This window comes from Cibotium barometz, chromosome 55, assembly GCF_041138505.1.
Source record: "Cibotium barometz isolate CiBa-2024 chromosome 55, ASM4113850v1, whole genome shotgun sequence".
Classification (NCBI taxonomy): Eukaryota; Viridiplantae; Streptophyta; class Polypodiopsida; order Cyatheales; family Cibotiaceae; genus Cibotium; species Cibotium barometz.
Genome location: NC_141100.1, coordinates 23,294,100 through 23,315,398, shown reverse-complemented (window position 1 = coordinate 23,315,398; position 21,299 = coordinate 23,294,100). Strand labels below are relative to the sequence as shown.

Sequence of the window (21,299 nt, the reverse complement as noted above, 5' to 3'; positions counted from 1 at the left end):
TCAGTGATAGCTTTCGCACTTTTGCCAATGGTATGATTGGTGAGATTATGTTTGATATGCCACCAGCTTTTGAGTACTAACGTTATGGCATAGCTATAGCGCCAACTCATATAGTCAAGTTCACAATATGGATCGACCATTGTATGTTATTGTAGGAGAGTAGTATGTACTCTTATATTTTTAGATATATGGATATAGAGAAGAGAAGAAGATATAAGAAAATTCAGCCATCCATCTCTCTCTTGTGTCTTGCTCCCTCTTGTGTGTGTGTTTACTTGCAAGGAACTCAAGCTCTCCCTCTCCCCCGCATTCTCTTTAGGACTAGCCTAAGCAACCACTTTTAGCTCCTTTGGTAATATCCTAGTTTGGTGTGAGGGGAGGCATGAGTTCTCCCAAGTTTTTTTTAGGTTTGAACCTTAATTAGCACAAAGGTTTATTTGTTTATATGAAATATCAAAGTACAAAATGGTAGAAGAAGATTCTAGTTTTAGGTTAACAATTATGGATAAAGACACATTTATCAAAATCAATATACAACAAGATAAATAAGTGAATAAGGCATACTCTGGCATGGGACACTTTTGTACTTCTTGAAGAAATAATTAAAAACTCACAAAATACATCAAAAATTGAAACAAAGACTTGAATTAAATTGAAATCAAATAACATAGCATAACATAAGGAAAGGGAAATAAAATAACATCACCCACGACATGAGTATTTAGAGAATTGTATTCATAAAAATAGCCCAAGGAGTTAATAATAGTTGAGCGTACAAATTGGGCTTGCTTTTCCCACTTTTGGGGTATTGCTTTACATATTTTTAACCATATCAAAATCCCTAAGGTTTGTACATATAAAAACCTTATCCCAAATATAAATGCTAGTGGGTCTTTACACATGAAATAACTTTGTGTACCTTTTCACACATAATAATCATGTGCACATTCACACATTCTATTAAGTTGATTCCTACACACATTAAATCAAGCATATTTTTCTTCGATTATTAATTCATCAAAAATATGATAAAATATATACCCGTAACAGTTCTCCTCTTTGAGGAAGCAACTATCCTCAATTGTGTAAAAGAAAATGCTACAACAATAAATTCTCGTGTGAAACCTAAATTGGTGATCCTCGCACCATCATCAAATAATATGATATAGAAAAGATCCCTTATGTGTGACACACACACACATTGCTCATCACCTATTTCTGTAAACATATCCCAATTAATTGCCTTGTGTACAATTAATCCCAATATGATACATTGATAGGCACAAACACAACATATATTCACCACTTGTTTCACTATGATGAGAGTAACATTATGTACACATCATCTAGCATGGTGTGAGTTACCACTTGTTACACTCCAATGACCATGGCACATCAGTTGCATAAACCACTTATTTCACCTCGACCGTGTGCAGTTGTCAAGCATAGTCCACTTGTTTCACTTGACCACAATACAGTTGTCAAGCATGGTACTACTTGTTGCACTTTAACAGCATACACCTGTCAAGCATGGTCTTAAGCTATGCCAATACCACTAGGTAATCAGTATTTAATGTGGAGTCACCCACAATACCAATTCACTAGAATGACACACCAGTGTCCGGGCATCCCCGTACAACTAAAGGGTGGACATTATTATGTAACATAGCATGGTGCGAGTTACCACTTGTTACACTCCAATGAGAATGGCACATCAGTTGCATAAACCACTTGTTTCACTTTGACCATATGCAGTTGTCAAGCATAGTCCACTTGTTTCACTTGACCACAATACAGTTGTCAAGCATGGTACTACTTGTTACACTTTAACAACATACACCCGTCAAGCATGATCTCAAGCTATGCCAATACCACTAGGTAATCAGTATTTAATGTGGAGTCACCCATGATACCAATTCACTAGGATGGCACACTAGTGTTCGAGCGTCCACGTATAACTAAAGGGTGGACATTATGTAACATCCCTTCTGCTTGGATAAGCAACTGACCTTAGATGCGTGTTTGCTTATTACGAGCAAAGGAGATCAATTGCCATATACTATATAAATTCAAGTATGTTCTCTAATTTATAACAAAATATATTGTATCAAGGACTTCTATATGTAATAAATTCTAGTGTCCCATAACACCAGAAATCATCCCACATAGATGTAGAGATAAGTATGCATCAGAATCCTTCACATAGGATTAATCTCGTGTCCCATACCACAAGACTAATCTATAGTGAAAATTTCATAAAGTATAATTCAAGATGGAAGGGCCAGTTTCTTCAAAAAGTTTTACTTTTGATGCATAAAAACTCTCCTTAACTTTACCACAAAAAGTGTTAAATAATCAAATGCAATAAATATGTTACCTCAAGAGTCTGAGTAGTCGTCGTGGTATTCTTCTTCATCTTCATCAATCATATTGAGTCCTAATGAAATAAATTCCGTGGACAATTTGTTGCGATGTGTCCAATCTCGTTACACCTGTAACACTTCTTTGAATCATGTTTATCAGCCTTTTGTGAATCATCTATCTTAGTGTTATAGTCATTAAGAGATGTGTCAAATGATTTTTGAGAGGTTTTAGGGTTCAAAGATGTTGATGCCGAGGTTTAGGGAGTCATTGTTTTCCGCCAGAGAAATAATCATCTAGTTGGCTAATCCATGCAATAAGAACTCGTGCATCTTTCTTGCCATCATAATTTTGGAAAGTGAATGCCTTTCGGCTGATTCATGAGTCTTTCCTAGAATTTTGAGCACGCAAGGTAGCTTCAATAGTGCGTTTAATATGATCACTTTTCACTTCATCTAAATCGAAAGAATTGGAAGAATCACATTTGCGTTTGGCACGCTTGACTTGACACTGTAATTTGTGTCGGAGTTCTAGTTCACTAGCAATTTGTTCTTGAAGTGCTAAGATTTGTTATTGTACCATTGTGGGTGGTATGGGTAAAGTAGCCATTGGAAATAAATGAAAACGGAGAATTTAGCCTTTGAATTCATCGACGAAATAATTGGCTTGATTCCGTTCTCGAGAAAGTCAAAATTTTCTTAATGCCAAAATTTTTTATAACAAGAGGCTTCCAAAGAAAGCTTCTTTTGAAAATTTTCTCTCTTTTAAAAAAAACAAAAAAAGGCTCTTCTTCTTCTTTAAATCCCCTTGATTGGGTTTAATATTTTTGAAGCTTATAGTAATAAGCTCTCTCTTCCCTTTTAAAAGGCAAATAAAAGCCTTCTTGTAGAACTCATGAGAGAGAGCATGAGGCTTGTATACATATATATATATATATATATATATATATATATATATATATATAGCTTTATCTTCTTTTTAATAAAAAAAGCTTATTAAAGCATTATTATCAAAGCTTTGAACAAATGGAATGACTCTCCTACTCCCTCGTGCAGCGTGGCTATGGGAAGAGACAGATTTAGTGGAATCTAGTGTTGCCGCCTTGAGGGAGAGAAGGAGAAAATTTAATTATTTCCTTTTAAAAAAGCTTTATTACAAATCTTATTAAAATAAATACCCTATAGGCTGATTTCGCGTAGCAGCAACCAATTTAAAAGAAATAAACAAATATGTGACATCACCGATTGGAAAGAATAGAGAGAGGGGAAAATTCTCACTACCCACACTAGCCGCCCGAATTGGGGGATTTAGCCCGTTTAATTCTTCAATTACTAATTATTATTATGAGAGAAGAAAAACTATTTTAAACTATAAATTGACTAGGGATGCTCTCATATCCCTCCATTATAGAAATCAGACACCTCCACTGGCTTAGCAATCTTGCTATGGCCCTCTATGCTTCTTCCCTTGTGGATTCAATCCGTATGGATAGATTATGAAGAGGATTAGTGTTAAGGAAGGTGGTTTTGTGGTTTTTGTAAACCCACTAATGGTTTTCCACCTTCCTTTAGCCTTTGGACAATAGATTGATGGGAATTTGTTATCCAATGGTTAAAAACAAGCCTTCTTTCAACCATACATAAACATAAAGATTAAGAATGATGGGAATTTGTTATCCAATGGTTAAAAACAAGCCTTCTTCCAACCATACATAAACATAAACTTATTCTTCTTCAAATTTAATTTAATTTTTATATATAGACATAAACTTATCTTCTTCAAATTTGGGGCCTAGTGCCTAGATTTATGGCCCACTTTATTGATTTGTCTATCACCAAGTTGAATAAATAAACATCAGGGCAAATATGGCAAAAAATGGGCCCTCTAAGTAATTGCTTAAAGATTGATTAAGTTAATTAATCAAGGGTGAAAAGGTCCCTTTCTTGAGTGATTCCACCATGTAACTACTCTAAAAAGTACCTTTTACCCCTATATTTGGGGCCTAGTGCCTAGATTTATGGCCCACTTTATTGATTTGACTTTCCGTCATTATAAAAACAGTCCTTTTCCAAATTCATGGATTTTGGAGGGAAAGGTATCATCTCTCTTCTCCCTCCCTCCCCCACACTACCCCCTCCCCCCCTCTCTCTCTCTCTCCTCTCTCTCTCTCTCTCTCTCTCTCTCTCTCTCTCTTCCCCCTCTTTTTTCCACCATAGCTATCCCTGACTCCCCCACACTACCCACCTCTCTCTCTCTCTCTCCCTCTCTCTCTCTCTCTCTCTCTCTCAAATTCTTCCCCCTCTTTTTTCCTCCATAGCTATCGCTGACTCCCCCACACTACCCCCCCCCTCTTCCTCTCTCTCTCTCTCTCACTTTCCACCATTTATTATCCTTATTCTTTTCTCCAAAGTTATCTCTCCTCCCTAGAAACTTGTTCATAGCAACATTCCATGGCATTCAAGACATTTTTTTCCCATCCCTACATAATACCAATAGCGCTGCCATCCCCTCTCTCTTTTTAATATTTCATGATCATTTTTTTTTCTTTACATAATATCTCTTTGTGTTTCTCTCTATCTTCATCTATTTCTTTGTTTACTACACCATTCCATGACACCTACAGAGAACACCAATGAGAAGCAAAAATATCAAACATGGTGTGAGGAGATTGAGAAGTATCTCAAGGTGGATGGATAAGTTCATGATCATAACAATAAATAAAGGGGAAATGTGGAGATAGTATTTCTAAATTCCAACACTTGCATCCATGGTATACAAACCCATCTATACAATTATGCCAAGAATGGCTCATTTGGCAACATCTGATCTGAGCCCAGCACCCATGGTATGTGAACCCATGGCTGCCTTAAAGAGGGATGCATACATGCCCCAAGAAAACAACATCGAGCGATGTTGTCTAACTGGTCTATTTTTAGCTCTTTGTAAATTGTAGCATTTTAAATAAATAATAAGAGATCGACCAATCAAAGACAAGAAATTTACATGTAGATTCTACTCTTTATTCAAGAAGACTAATGTTTTCAAAAACTTAGCTTTCTTATCCTCATCAAACTCCATACAAGTACTTCCTCCTACCAATTTAAGCAATGAATGGAAATAATATACGAGTAATATACCACCAAATAATGTTTTTCCTATAACCCTATAATTTAAAGCATTTAAAGGAGGGATTAGAATAAGCACTTGTTTCTATAAGGAAATATAAAATCAAAAGAAAGAGACAAGAAAGTTAAATTGTGTTTAAGTAGGTTATATTATCCTTAATGGGGCAAGATAAAGACTACAACTTTATAGAGTGGTGGTAAACAAAGTAATCATACATGACAAATGGAAATTACAACTTTATAAAGTGGTGGTAAACAAAGACTATAACTTTATTGAGCGGTTGTAAACAAAGTCATCATAGATGACATATGGAAATTACACACTTATAGAGTATACTTCCCTTGCTTTGGAGATTAGTTCTCTCAAATATAAAGGATTCAAAACATCATCACATTATATCAAAACGAGAAAAGGACGAATGCCTCACCAATTTCCCACTTCGCACATTCTTGGAAAAAAAATGGGAATTTTGAGAATGATTAGAGATCGATGGTATAAAGTTTTGGACCACCTAGCACAACCATTAGCACATACACAACTTTAAAGTTATCAACCATAGACTTTGTGTCATTCCTTTTAATACACAGACCAAGTATACATGGAATAAGTATACTTCAAATAACTTAGTAGACTTGAAGTTACTTCAAATAACTTAGTAGACTTGATGTATAAAAAATCTTACACATAAACTTAAGTATTTATGGATTTATGCATAAAATAATAGTGCATACTCTAACAAGTTTAGTTAGATAAATGATAGATGCAATTACATTAGGATTTAAGTATTTATGGATTTATGGATTTATGCATAAAATAATAGTGCATACTCTAACAAGTTTAGTTAGATAAATGATAGATGCAATTACATTAGGTATGGATTTTTACGTCCACATTAATGGTACACACTCCAAAATAAAGTTAACATTATCACACAACCTATAAATGAAAAGCACAAGAACTTCGGCATTATAAACAAACTTTGTTCTCCCCTCTACAACAAATTGTTCTATCTTGTATCACAAAACTAAAGCCAATTCTTAAGGTGAATTGCAAGTCATGTATGTGCACATGTAGGAGTCTTTAAAGTCAATGCAAAGTCATGCATCTATGCTAACGCCAATTGTTAAGTTATATTTCAAGTCATGTACATGTATGCATATTGACATAATTGTCTATATATAGATTTAATAAACACTAAGTGTCTAAATGTGGACGTAAAAATCCATACCTAATGTAATTGCATCTATCATTTATCTAACTAAACTTGTTAGAGTATGCACTATAATTTTTGTTAAATTTTAGTTTAAAAACTATACAACTTTTGTTCATGGATGACAATTTTTATAATTTCATTTTAAAAAGTTTCAAAAAAATCAATTTAGTAAGGAAGCTACCTCTTCACCTCCTATAGCCATGGCCACCTTGATCTCTAGTCTACAGGCCATCCTTAATAAAGTGGAGCTTGTCTCCAAAGAGGATGAACTCATCCCATTGAAAATTTCATCCCACTGAAAATTTTATTATAATCTATCATTATATACTTGTCTATCTCCTCTCCGACTATGTAGATTTCCTATTTAAATTGAATGTTCCTATTCTTCTCACCAAAATGACCTCTATATTTAAAACTTATGCACTCTCCTCTTGTGAATAAAAGAATTAGGAGGACCTATAAAAAAATGAAATTGCTCCCCTCTTGTCAATAAAAGAATTAGGAGTGCACTTTAGGTGGACCTATTAAAAAACTAAATTACTTCCCTCTTGTCAATAAACAAACTAGGATCGCACCTTAGAAGGGCCTGTAAAAAACTAAATTACTCAAACATACAATGTGAGGACTCAAAGTAAACTCAAGTTCTCTCCTCAATGTCTCTTGTAAGGCACTCCTGATCTTATGAAATTGTCTATGGGTTCACACTATCACACATGGCTATACTAGATCTAAAAAGCAACAACGTGGACAACTTGAAGGTACCTAATCTACTCAAAGTAGGTGCGCTTGGTATCAAATCTCTTATTTCACATGCAACCACTACGAATGTGTCCCTTGGATGTAAGGCCCATTACACATCGCCATACCCCTGCCTGCCCATGTTGATGTGGTGTGGGTATTCACCGCCCATAATTCATGGGCAGGCAATCTCCCCCGCTCAATCCCCCGCCCATACATGGCCTAAGAAATTGGTGATGGGGCATCATATTCCAAAGAACAGGCTAGGTGTAAGGGTGCAAAGGTCTGTGTAACACATGCATAATTGGCTTCAATACGGATGGAACCAAATCATTTACATTTATCCTCCTCGTCTTTTTTTTGGGGGGGGGGTGTGATGCGTTGGTGGGTATGATATATCTTCTACTTGGAGAGTTGAATAGGAAAAGTTGCATGTCATTGCATAAGGAGAAGCTAGGATGGGTACAAGGGTGTCTTTGTTTACACGAGTGCACAATGTAATCATGGTATGGGGAGGCTTCTTCTTGAGCAGCATCGATCCTTTGGAGTTCCATTGCCCACTAGCCAAGCAAGCCTGAGCATGATTGAAACACAATGCATCGTCTAGTCTCGCAAGATTGGGTATTCCAATTCTTCAGCCAATGGAATGGTAGGACTTGAGAGGGGAACTCCATATGAAGCGACCCTTAGGGCCTAATGTGGTGGATGTTTATTTATTATTTGTTGGATCATATTTTGCACAACAAAATCAAATTTCTCCTAATTTTTCTATTCCTAAGTAAGGAATGTGGGCAGCTATAAAATAGAAGCGTTGGGCCTTCCCTTCTTCTCGAGGAAGGAGGAGGTACGCACGCGAGCGCTTGTCTATCAGAGCCTAGAGGTAATCCTATTAAGACCCAAAGCTCATCCTAATTAAACCCAAAACCCAGTTAATCCCCCTTCATTAACACCGCCTTCACTGGCTCCCTTCCTCTCCATCTCGCTCTGCTTCTCTCTTGAGCTTTGTTTTGATTCTATGATCCTCTTGATAATTCCTCTGTGAATTTCTGCATTTTGTGTCAATTCATCTGATTCTGTGATTTTTTTCCTACAATTTTTCGTTTTCGCCTGCAATGCAAAAATGCCGCTTTGAGAGAATTCTATTTTCTTATGCCCTTTTAGATATTATATTTTCTTTTTAATAATTAATGGGCTATGTAGGATGCCGTAAAATCTTGTTTTATTTTCTTGGGTGTAGAAAATGCATATTTATTCAGAAAAACAAGGCTTTTATAGACAGTTTAGGGAGCTTTGAAGACCCCAGTATATGTCTATATTCTTCATGCCTGCACTGCACTTGTATACATTTTTATTTATGTGTTGTCATTCTGTACTTCATTTAATGTTTCTGTTGGAGAGGGGTTACAGAACTGGTGCTGATACCATGTGTTGCTGTCTAGAGAGGGCTTATAGAACTGGTGCTGATACCATAGTGGCACACAGGCACAATCAAGCCGAGATTTCGCTCAGTATGCAACGGGAAAGCTGCAAGATGGACGAGGATGACACAGGCCGTGAGCCTCCTGAGGGGCCTATTTTGTGTGCAAATGACTGTGGATTCTTTGGGAGTGCAACCACCATGAACTTTTGTTCGCAGTGCTATCGTGCGATCGTATTGTCGCAGGCCAAGGCTGCGGAGGCCGAAGTGGCTGATGCTGCCACCATTTCATCCGAGCAGCCCGAGGCAGAGATAGGAAGGCAGCCGCCACAGCTAGAGGTAGTCGTCCCCGAGGCAGGAGCTTCAAACCAATCTTTGGAAACCGATCAAAGTCCCAGAGAAGCTTTGGCTTCGGCTTCTGAGCAGCCATCTCAGCAGCCAAACAGATGCTTTACATGCAAGAAGCGTGTAGGCTTGACAGGATTCAAGTGTCGTTGCAGGAACGTGTTTTGCGCTCTCCACCGCCACCACGACAAGCACGACTGCACTTTCGATTACCGAGCAGCTGCACAAGAGGCAATATCAAAGGCTAATCCTGTTGTTAAAGCAGATAAGATGGACAAGATTTAGGCTTTGAAAGTAGCCTTCATGTCAAAGGTTTGTGCTAGTGTAGAAAGAGGTCATATGTCAGGATAATCTCACTTTGCAACTGTACAGCTCAAGGTCATGAAGCTTGTTAAGTAGTAGCTTCAAGGACATGTTTTGAGCTATAATTATCAAATGCAGGTAAATGAAGGGTACACCTTAACCCGCACTCTGAAGAATGGTAAGGTGGCTGCTTGGTGTGTGCAAGGTGAGGACATGCAAATATATTGAATGATTGCTGCTGTTGTGTCTTTTGTGAATAATTTTTCAGGTGCTCTTAAATAGGCCCCGTCATCGTAGTCTATTCATCATGACAATCTTGTGCTCCTCTTGCGATCCATCTTCTGAGTTTGATGGATTGGCTTGGCTTGTGCACTTTGATGCCTTGCAATGACTCTACCATGTCAAGGACAACTTTTGATGGAAAATGTTGAGGCACTATATGTGTTGGTATGCACAGATGACAGCTTGGTTCCAGCTGCATGGCTTTAGTATGGACAGGCTACCTCCATTTCAGTACTCCCTGGATGCACCCTCCCTCTCTCTCACACATCCTGGATCCAGTCAAGAAGATGAAATGGAATGTCAGTAGCATGTAAAGGAGCTCCTTAGATTGTCATGGTCAGGTGACTGACAGAATAAACAATAACCATCTGTACAAGTACAAGCCATTTTGCACGGAATCCTATGCGGTGGTTTCTGCTCTTTAATCATTTTCGGAATCTGCCCTCCCTGGTAGCATTAAACCTGGAATCCAGCCTGGCCTGACTGGCCGTGATGACCAGGAATGGCCATGAGTCATGCCCATGAGTTGGCCTCATTTTTCGGAACAGCACCCGGCTCCATTGATCGCCCTAGACTGGAAAACAGGCCTCTCCAGGGCCAGTCCTAACTTTGAGATGGGCTAGGGCATAGCCCATCTTGGAGTTAGGAAAACACGCCTTGCCATGACCATTCCTAACTCCAAGATGGGCTAGGGCATAGCAAAATGGTAAATATCCCAAGTCCTATCTTGTTTGGCCTTACTTCACCACCTACTCCTTCATATGAAGCCTCCTCAATCCCTCTAACTTCTATCCTCCGTTGTGCATTCGTCTTTCCGATTATCTCCTTTCTCTCTGCACCTCCGCCCTACCTCTCTCCCTCACATCATCTAGCCCTACTAGTAGTATCACTCTAACCACCACTTATTCCTCCAGCTCTTCTTTTTCCACCAACCCACCTCCCTTTCCACCTTGACCCTCCTTGAACCTCCTCATACTTTTTTCCCTTCACCCAATTTATCCTCCTCCTGAAAACTTCCTCCCCACCTAGTTTTTCACCTCCTCCATGACTGCTCTTGCCTCCTGCTACTCCAAATGATAAGATAATGAACAAAAGATACTCTCTACTCATCAAGAGAATGTAGCATTTGAAATCTCTTTCATAATGAGATAAAGAAGTACATCATTTTATAGCTCAAGGACATCTAGTTCTTTGGATCATGTTTCTGTTTCAACTATACAACAATGTAGTGCTTTGCCTTGTTATGTAGAAGGCGTTCTGATGGAGACCATGGCAACTCATGATACAGCCTCCTCGTGCACATTGGGACGGGCAGAGATGGACATTTCATGTTTGATGTGATTCCAAGATAGAATTGAAATAGCTTATTGGTTGCTTTGATTTGTTATTTGGATGGACATTTTGGAATTGGGCAGTATGATGTGCTTTTTCAACTTGTTAGGTTATGGTACAAGTATATAAAACAAGCTGCAAGAAGTTGGAAACAATTTGTCGATAGAATTTGTTGGGCATTAAAGAATTGGAAAACAAGCTAGATAAGTTTTATTTTTTTTTGTTGGGGGGGGGGGTCCATGAGGTTATGTTTTTAAAAAACATCAAAGTACAATGATTGTGAAACAAGCTAGACAAGATTTTTTTTCCCCCATGAGGTAACATTGTTAAAAAGCATGAAAAGACACTGATAGCAAGATATATTGTAATAGTTTGTGTGTGGGTGGGTGAATGTGTGTGTGTGAGAGAGAGAGAGAGAGAGAGGATACTTTGATTCTCAAGGTTTTTTTTGGAGGTAAAATGAGAAGGAAAGTAATGCTATTTCTTTGAGAAAGAGTGCCTTGTGAAGTTAGAAAGGCCAAAAAATCAATGTGTCTTTTTGGAAATAGTGGCTCAACCAAATCAATTGAAAAGTGTGCTAAAAAAAATAGCTCGGTACTTTTTTGGTCGCTAATCTTGCACATTCATCCTAAAACTAACTACATCTTTGATCAACAAACTATGTGCAAGTTTGAGGAACCCTTTTGCTATATGAGTAATCATGGGCAAGCCCAAAAGGCTTAATATGTGGCTTTGTTAACTAGAGCCATTTATACTACCAACCACTTTAGAGCCAACATCTCTTGCCACAAACACAAGCACATGTGCCCTTAAAAGGAGTACGTACACAAGAACTTGCCATATGCATGGAGGAAGACCCTTGGCACAAGATACCTGATGCACCTTGGACAAATGCATAACATTCAACTGTATAATTATAGCATACAAGGGAAGGGGAAAAAATACAAAACAAAAATAGATAGATAGATAGAGAGAGAGAGAGAGAGAGAGAGAGAGAGAGAGAGAGAGAGTAGTCAAAGGAGCAAAAAGTTTAAGGTGAGCTTATACCCGTGAGCTTAGCTAAACTTGCACTCTTTATAACGTGAGTTCATGCCCATGACACTCCTTATCTTCATGTTCCTACAAGATCATGGTAAATTTAGCTTCATGCCCATGATGACCCTATCAGCATGCCTCAGTATGTTCACACCATGAACACCTAGCCTCATGTCCATGTATCCGCATCTTTCTATCCTCTCAGTCGTCATCATGCCCATGATCACATGGTTTCATGGCCATGCTATGAGGCCTTCAATGATCCATATAGATACATAGTGAATTGCAACCTCAAATACATAGTTTGTAGTGCACTAGGACTAAAGGTCATACCATCTAGATACATAGTTTATAGTGCACTTAGGACTGAAGGGCAACCTCAAATACAAGTTGACGAATGCCTATAAAGTTGACAAATTTTTCCACACACCAAAGATTTCTCTTTGAAGCCATCACTTGCAATACCGATGAAAATAGCAATGCCCGTTAAAAGTTTCAAGCTTTAATCCACCGATAGGAATATGGACATTCGCAAAATTATATAGGCACAAACCCAAGAGCTATTTTTAATGTTTTCAAAATGTTCTCTCAAAATCCTTATGATCAACTTGTTTTTCCTTGAGATACCACCTCTTGGTTCTAGGTCCAAATCTGGGTAATCTTTTTTTCCAACCTTCATAACATCTCACCTGCAGAGCAGTAAGCCAATGGTTAGGAGCCCCCAAAGCCACTCTAACATTATTGTTCTCAACTCTTTAAAAAAGCAGAGAGTCATCAGAAAAACATTGTATAACCAACTGATCATATCACTGTATCTCAGTTTTAGACCAGGGATATTCCCTGCCTTGCAGGCATTCTCTAGTGACATCACCAATGGATGAGAGGCAATAGCAAACAAAAGGGGGGCCAGAGGACAACCTTGTCTCATAGACCTATTGATCTCAAATCCTCCCACCACTCTTCCATTCAACATCACATTAGAGTATCCTCCACAAGTCAAAGTATAGATACAGGTTGCCATTTTAGTCCCAAATCCAAGCTTTTCCATAATTCTTGCAACAAAGGACCAATGAACCCTGTCATAGGCTTTTTCTAGATCAAGTTGTAGCATAATACATTTTTTTGGGTTTTGATAGCCACATCTCTTCCTAACAAGGCAACAAAGATATTGTCATATATTGACCTACCCTTAATAAGACCATGTTGTTTTTTTGACACAACTTCTTGTAATACTGGGGTAATTCTGAGGGAAATCACTTTAGCTTGAATTTTGAAATCACGGTTAACAAAGTGATGGGTCTCCAGTGACCAAACCTATTACAAGAAGTTTGCTTTGGAATAAGCTTCACCAGCCCTTTAAAGTCCATATCTATGTTTCCAGTGTTGAAAGCTTTCCTACAAACTTCTCCCACAATATCCTTTAAGGAAGGGCAGAACGCAATGAGGAATTCTATGGATAACCCATCCCATCGTGGAGCTTTATCTCTCCCCAATCAAAACAAGGAGACCGAACACTCCTCAACATCCACATCCCTTTCTAGCCCTCTAGCTTTGTCAAGATCCACATTTTGACTGATTAACCCCAACAATCTATCTTCAGCTTGAAATCTCCTCAAAGAGTAATCTTCCTTTAAACTAAGGGTAGAACCCAGGAACTTTACCCATTTCCTAGCCAAAGTATTCATATCATTTAAAGGTTATCCATCTTCATCAATAATGCTCCCCATCACCTCTCTATTGAGTTTCAATAGGCTGCTTTCAGGTTTCCTTTTGTTGTTAAAAAATTTCCATTTGGACCACTTTTCCTCCTCTCTAGCACATATGTCATCTTCATCCTTAAATGTCAGCTTGGCATTTAAAATACAAGTTAGTTTCCTCTACATTTAATCCACTTGTTTGTCTTTTGATCTTTAGTTTCTCCAATTGTAAAGCCCAATTCCTTCTTTCACATCTCCTTTCCTCTGCTCTCAATTTACCCACAGCTCTAATAATCCCTTGCATTTCATTAGCAAATTGCCTTCATGCACCATCTACCCCCCCTCTCCTTTTCAACTTTCTAATTGCTTCTTCAGTATACTCCACAAAAAGAGCATCCTTAAGGAGGGGATTATTGACTCTCAGTTTCCTTATGGGGTAATGAAATATATCAAGCTCAGCCCCATCATTCACATCCCAACACTGTTTCAAAGGCAATATGATCAGATAGAGCAGAGCTGCAGTCAATAGAGACTCTCAGAGTATGTGGAACCCAAGTAGCTTGTTGGCTAGAAAAGATCATATCAAAGAAGAAGAAGAAGATAGAGCAGAGCTGCAGTCAATAGAGACTCTCAGAGTATGTGGAACCCAAGTAGCTTGTTGGCTAGAAAAGATCATATCAAAGAAGAAGAAGATATATATTGCAAACTTATCCCATCCCCTAACTACCAACTATCCATGAGACCCAGATCTCTTTTTAAGTCCTCCCATTTGCCTTTCTCCTTTCCTATCAAAACAATACTTCCACCACATCTATCCATAACTTTTTCTACCATGTTGAAATCTCCCAAAATAATATACGGGACTTGAGCATTTAAGTTGGTGATCTAGTTCCACATATCACTCCATTGTGAGCCCCATAGATATTGATGAGCCAGATTATTTCCCCTCTCACTAGGATTTCTACCACCAGAATCCTACCATTAGGATGGTTGGCAATTATGCTAGGGTTAAGATCACTCCTTACTAAGGTCATCACTCTGCTACTATAACCCGAGTTTACACCCCTGTACAAAATCACCCAATCTCTAAATCTATCCTTTCTAGATATTTTGCCGAAAAGGTTGTGTTCCTGTATGGCCATAACCGAATAGCCCCATAGTCACCACTAACCTCCAAAAACAAAGCATTCTTTTTTTAATCTTTTATCCCTTTTACGTTCCACATGCAACCAAAAAAATTAGTGTAGTTTTTCATGAAGGCGTAGTTTCTGGGACCATGTTAACCTCCTCCTCATCCCTTATCACAATCTTCTCTTTCTGAATCTCTTTCCAGGCTTCATCTACTATGAAATCAAACCTTTTTTTAGATGACGAACGGCTATCACTTTCTTTTAACGGATTGAATGGGTTAGAGTAAAGAATAGGGCTCAGACTTCCTTGGGAATTGGAGTTTTTACCCTCTACCCCCTGACTATGCTGAATCTTCCTGGCTTCCATCTTAGCTTACCTTACACTGGATTTCCCTTTTACCCTAACCCACTCTCCCTCTCCGGACCACCCTTACTGGCCTCCCTTGTCACTTCCTTTCCCTTATCCTCCTCCTCCTGGCTCTCATAACAGAGTCGGTAGTTTTTTCCACTCCATTTTTCTTTCCCCCCGTCCCCTTGAGCCACATGCTCTTCAGGATAATTTTTGGCTATATGACCAAAACCACCACATTTAAAATATGCCCCTAGAAAAGCTCAAAATTTTAGGCCCAACTCCGTGATACCCCAGCCACCCAAATCCACATCTATAGATTTCGACGTTTCTTTGGAAGTGTTCCAAGAAATGCAAACACTATTGGCTTGTCTATCGGCTACATCGTTGTTTGGGAGATACAACACTGGGCAAAGAGAATGAGAAATATCATGCAAAGCCGGTCTAAGCCAAGGGGGGAGGCCGACCACTTCAACCTAAACATGGAAAGAATTTTGAATACTCTTGTTAAACGTCAAAGGGAAACCCATTCACTAAATGTTGGCCCAAGAGAAGAGGGGTCCTTCGGCAACAAATAACTTGGTCACAGACTATCCTTTGACAAAAAGGACATTGAAGAATCCTTTACCCAATTTCTCATCAATAAAACATACCCTTTTTCTATTTAATCTGTCAATGCCCCCTCTAAATGGCACCCTTCTGTATGTAAAAAAATATGTAAAAAAGGGGTTTTAAAAATCCCTTCTATTCAACCCACATGTTATGCTTACATATTTATGAATGACCCCCTGAGCATCCAATAGCCTTCTTGTCCTTAGGCAATGGCACAAATTCCCAAGTCTCATTTACATCTAATGTAGCCATTTCTTCATCCATGGCTTTCTCCCAATCTACATTCCCAATATCTTCTTTAAGGCAAGATTGAATGAGACAAGCATGCAAAGTGTTGGCATGAGACATGGATGTTGCAGCAAGAATGGGATCCGATGTCCGAGTGTCTTGATAAGGCGGGGGTGGGACCTCCAAACAAATGTGCTTACATGCTAGTGGTGAAAGGATGTGAGTGAAGAGAGTTGATTACATACCAGAAACTTGTAAGGAGCTGCCCGCAAACTGGAGGCTAATTTGGCTTTGGTGTGGTAGCAACATGTTCTTTTAGGCTTATGGATGGTTTGGCAATTGGACTATCCAGTCTATTACTTGCAAACAATCCCAGCTATACCGCCTCTATCCTTCTACCCACCTAGTAGAGATACATAATAAACAATAAAAAAAAGGTGAAGAATTTACCTGCACTTATGTGTTGTTGAGAAGAATGTGGACGTCGACGTTGTGTTGATTGTCACTTACCGGAATGCCCCGGAGTAGCTGGTGGAGGTGTTCTTCTCACCAGGTGTCTTGTGTTGGCAGCAGTGTTGCCTTGTTGATGGCATCGGGGTTGGTGTGCCCATGGTGGCAAATATGTCAGTACCTTGAATTTTCTCTAGTTTACCCTCGCCTCCTAGTTTACTTGTGAAATCTTGGTTTGCTTTATCATCAAAAAAGAGATGCCAGAAAGCTTTATCAACCGCTCCAAGATAACTTTTTTTAGTTTGTTTTTAGATCGGATGGCTTTAAAATGACGACGGGACATAAGTCTCTCCCAATGGTTGATCCCACTTGAAGAGGTCCTAAAGACCCCGTGCTTAGGGTGCCATAAACTTCTCCTTGTTGGCAATAGTGCTCGGAGGACAAGATTGGGAATATCTTTGAGACAAGTGCCATAAACTCTTTGACCACCTAGATCTATGTCTCTGTAGATCTATATCTTGCACCATGTCTTCACGGTGGTGCGAAGATATGAGGAAAGAGGCAAAACACAGAGCGAGCACAGAGGGGAGAAAGGAGAAGCCTGGAATAGCTGTAGATGCTGCTATGCACACACATGATGCCCACGTATCGCCTTAGTGCTCACACAAACCATAAGTATCGAAACCTTATCGCCTTAGTGCTCACACGAACCCTGTGTATCAAAACCTAGCACTAATGGCACCGTGGACCCAGAGTTAAGAGAGAGACAATCTGTATGAATATGCCTATCGCAGTTAGGGTGTCATCTTTTTAGTTCTCTCCTAGTGCTGGTCTGTGTCCTATACTTGCTCCCCAATGTTATTCAAACTAAGGGTTTCCCCTAGAGGAGGCCGCAAGGTGCTCCCCCCTTAGCTCTATTTGACACGGGTAAGACCAAGGGGGATCGACGGCGGAGAAGGTTTGGGGGTCGCATCTTGACGTGAGGGGTGTTGATCTTGGCGGTGGGCGCCAGTTGAGTAATCTCGGGCCCAAAGTAATCTCAGATCGAAAGTAATCTCAGGCTGGCCAAGCGGAGGGTGGTGAATCTTTTTGGAAAAAAGTAAAGAGAATTGAATGCACTGGTATAATTCTAAAAAATTGGAAAAGAGTGTCTATATTTCTTTAAATGATGTTTATCAAACATCTGTATAGGGACAATAATGCTAGCCACCAATAAGTAATCTTGGGACAATAGTAATCTCGGGACAATAGTCCATCGTAATTTTGGGATGACGAAAAAACCAAAACAAAAAAATGACTTCATTGACATTATAGGCTCTCTCTCTCTCTCTCTCTCTCTCTCTATATATATATATATATATATATATATATATATATATATATATAGATATATATATATATATATATATATATAGATATATATATATATATATATATATATAGATATATATATATATATAGACAATACATTGTAGAACAATGGGGAGGAGAAGAACGTTCTATTATGTTGTTGGATCTAAAGATCAAACTACCACTTGCATTAATCTGTCAAGAAGGTATTTCTCTTAGCTTGATCTTTCTAATACATTGAGCTATACTTTTGGTTATAAGCATTGCCAAAAAACACTTTGTTTTGACATGATTTGATCTCCAATGTAATGTGCACTATCTTTAAACAATTTATAGTTTAGCATATTGATCAATTTGATGAGATTCTTTGTTTTGACATAATTTTATCTCCAATGTGATGTGCATTATCTTTAAACAATTTATAGTTTAGCATATTAATCAATTTGATTGTGTATGTATTGATAATGTAGTCTTAAATTACCACAACGATGGATTGGCTAGTTGGAGATGAGGATAGTGATGATGCAAGTAGTGATGATCTAAACATTGAAGACCAATGTTAAAGTGGTAACAACCATGATACTACAACGGAAGTCTCAAAAAATTGCAAGGTTTTATGCAATCCAAATGAGCATTTATCCCGTATATATTTCTCTTTTAGTGAGGAGCTATATAACTTAATGATAATAGTACTACAAGATGATGTGTCCATAAGCTTGAAAATGCTAAAAGTCATGATGATGATAGAGGAATGCTTGATTTGAAGAAATGGTGAAAAATGAAAGATGAGCTTTGCTTGGGAGAGAGAGAGGATGGTTCTCTTTGTATTTGTTTGAAGGGGCCATTTAAGTTAAAGATTGCACGTATTGAGGAGTGGGAAAGCATTGTGAAAGCTGCACACTGTGTCAAAGGCTCAAGAGAACACAAAAGTGCAAATGCCACGCTTGAAGCGATCAAGTCAACATGGTGCACTGACATCAGAAGGCATGGAATACCCTCATCTTATATCAAGGAGTTTATTAATACATGTACATGAAATTGTGGTAAGAGTCAACAACTCCCTTTAATTAGGCATCACAAATGGGATCTAAACAAGGAGCCATCATATATGCTATACATACAAATAGGGTTGATGTGGACATGCAATTAAAGAATATAATGATAGAGAATATGGTGAGACTAGTCATGGTGCATTCATCAAAGAGGCACCACCCTTCCAAGGCTATGGTTGACTATATGTGTCATAGAGGAGGTGGAGCTAAATGAAGTGGAAAAATAACGAGGTTATGCACATCAAAGAAATGTGGATGCACTTTCAAAGTGCAATACATTGACAACAAGGATGAAGTGTGTATTTTCATTAATCCAATCCATACAGGACATGAACCAAACACAAGAAGTGACTTATATCACTTTTGCCAGTTCACCCACCTGTTATAGAATGCTGCACGGAAGATTTGTTTGATGTGGGAAGCTCTCTCCATGTTGCAAAAATGTCCTTATCTAAAGAACGATATCATATGGAGAGAGCATCTACTCTTCACTACGCTATCTATAGGTTCTTCATGATTCCTAAAGAGGTTTCTTCATTGTCATATCGAGTTCGCATTGAAGGTACTTTCTTGCTCTTTGTCCATGACTAAATACGATTAGATAATTAAGAATGATCGTTTGTTATGAGTAAATATTATTAGATCATAAAGAGAAATTATTTGAGTGCACCAACATGATGCAGGTAAAGTTTCTAAAGATGATTGGGAGTCAATGTACATGGAGGCTTTAGCATTGAAACAACAACAAAAGGTAGTGTATTCTAAACTTCACAGTACTTTGGAGATCTCTATATCACACATTGTTGTTATGTAGGTGTTGTATTGCCAACCCTATAATCCAAGTGCAAAGGATGCTAAAGATATGCCATTCATCTTGGTTTTGCAAGATGATTGGATGTTAGAAATGGCTTTACGTTTCTCTAAAAACAACTCATGGGCCATAGATAGCACTTTCAAGAAGACAAATGTATTTGGGTCACCCTTATATGTTGCAGTGCTACCAAATCAACTTGGTATTGGCATACCAATTTGGTTCATGTTGTGCACATGTGATGTGGGAGCCCACCATGAAGTCATTGCCTTCTTGGAGTTGACACTGTGGATTTGTTCTCTCTAGAATGGGTCATGTTTGTCCTACCGCATTTGTTATTGACAAGTCAAAACAAGAATTAGAGGCTATACTCAAGGTGGTGAATGAAGATCCATATTGTTGGGAATTTCAAGATAATGGAACCCCGATTCAGATTGCATATCACGTCTTGCTATGTTGGTTCCATACTAGGAAGGCTTGGGTCGAGAATCTTCTTCCACAGGTAGAACTAATCCATTTTATAGTTAATCTTATTTATTACCCACCTAGGTTGCCCTTTATATTTATAGCTTTGTGATATATGCAAATGTTGTTTGTAAATTCACGTTCTAAAGGAGATGAGAGATGATATATATACTTCAATGTCAAACCTTATGCATTTTGTTAACGGAGGATGATTTTGAGTGAAGGTATTAACTACTTCTACAAAAGTATTCAATCCAAAACAATGTCATCCGTTATGTTAGAAACGGTTGGTGTGGACAAAATTATATGTGGAGAAAACGATGGCCAAAGTTTGGATACCTTTTCAACTATGGAAATGTTGACACAACAAATTTGGCGGAGCAGCTATGGCAATATATCAAATGCACGCTCTTGGAAGCTCGTATAAATCGATCCATTTTGGATTTAATGCATGCACTTGTGGGTGATTCAAAGACTAGCAGTCACATGGGTGGAATCTTACTTGGTTTCTTTAAGTAGAAGCAAGCAAGAAATAGGTATATGTTTTTGACTTATTTTTGTGTAGCTTGCTAATTGTTTAAATTTATAATCTTGCTCTTTTATTCTTGTGTGATAGCTGATTCTGGCCAGTTTAGCATCAAAAGGATCATCAAAAAAGCACACTTTAAAATTGCTTGAAGGAGAGAAGATTCTACGCCGATATGAAGTTGACTTATCTTCTTTACAGACTATGAATGAAATGACATTATTATTTAAGGTACAAAGTAGCTCCACACCAAGTCAATGGTACCATGTCAGTATATGCAAAGTAACTATTGTGATTGTCCAGATTGGATTAGTGAATGCAAGCACCTTTATGGCATCCGATTAATAGTTATACGGCATTTTTCTCATTTGCATGCTATTCTTCCAATAATAGACAATGCACATGAGATGGTGTCTCCTCCAATGAATGACATGTGCGATAAGACAAGTACCGAGAAGAGGAGATATTTCAATGTAT

General features: G+C 38.3%; 1 protein-coding gene across 3 annotated transcripts; it reads left to right on the top strand.

Annotated features, from left to right (window-relative positions):
• The first annotated feature begins 8,204 nt into the window (after positions 1 to 8,204).
• On the top strand, positions 8,205 to 9,742 carry LOC147607517 (zinc finger A20 and AN1 domain-containing stress-associated protein 8-like). 3 transcript variants are annotated; one of them, XM_086790682.1, is made up of 2 exons: positions 8,205 to 8,318; positions 8,921 to 9,742. In XM_086790682.1, the coding sequence occupies exon 2, from the start codon at positions 8,949 to 8,951 to the stop codon at positions 9,483 to 9,485; it is 537 nt and encodes a 178-aa protein (XP_086646808.1). In that variant the 5' UTR covers positions 8,205 to 8,318; positions 8,921 to 8,948; the 3' UTR covers positions 9,486 to 9,742. The 3 variants fall into 3 exon arrangements, with proteins under 3 accessions (XP_086646808.1, XP_086646809.1, XP_086646810.1); XM_086790683.1 differs by having other exon boundaries at positions 8,273 to 8,318; positions 8,880 to 9,742; XM_086790684.1 differs by having other exon boundaries at positions 8,298 to 8,318; positions 8,891 to 9,742.
• Positions 9,743 to 21,299: the final 11,557 nt, after the last annotated feature.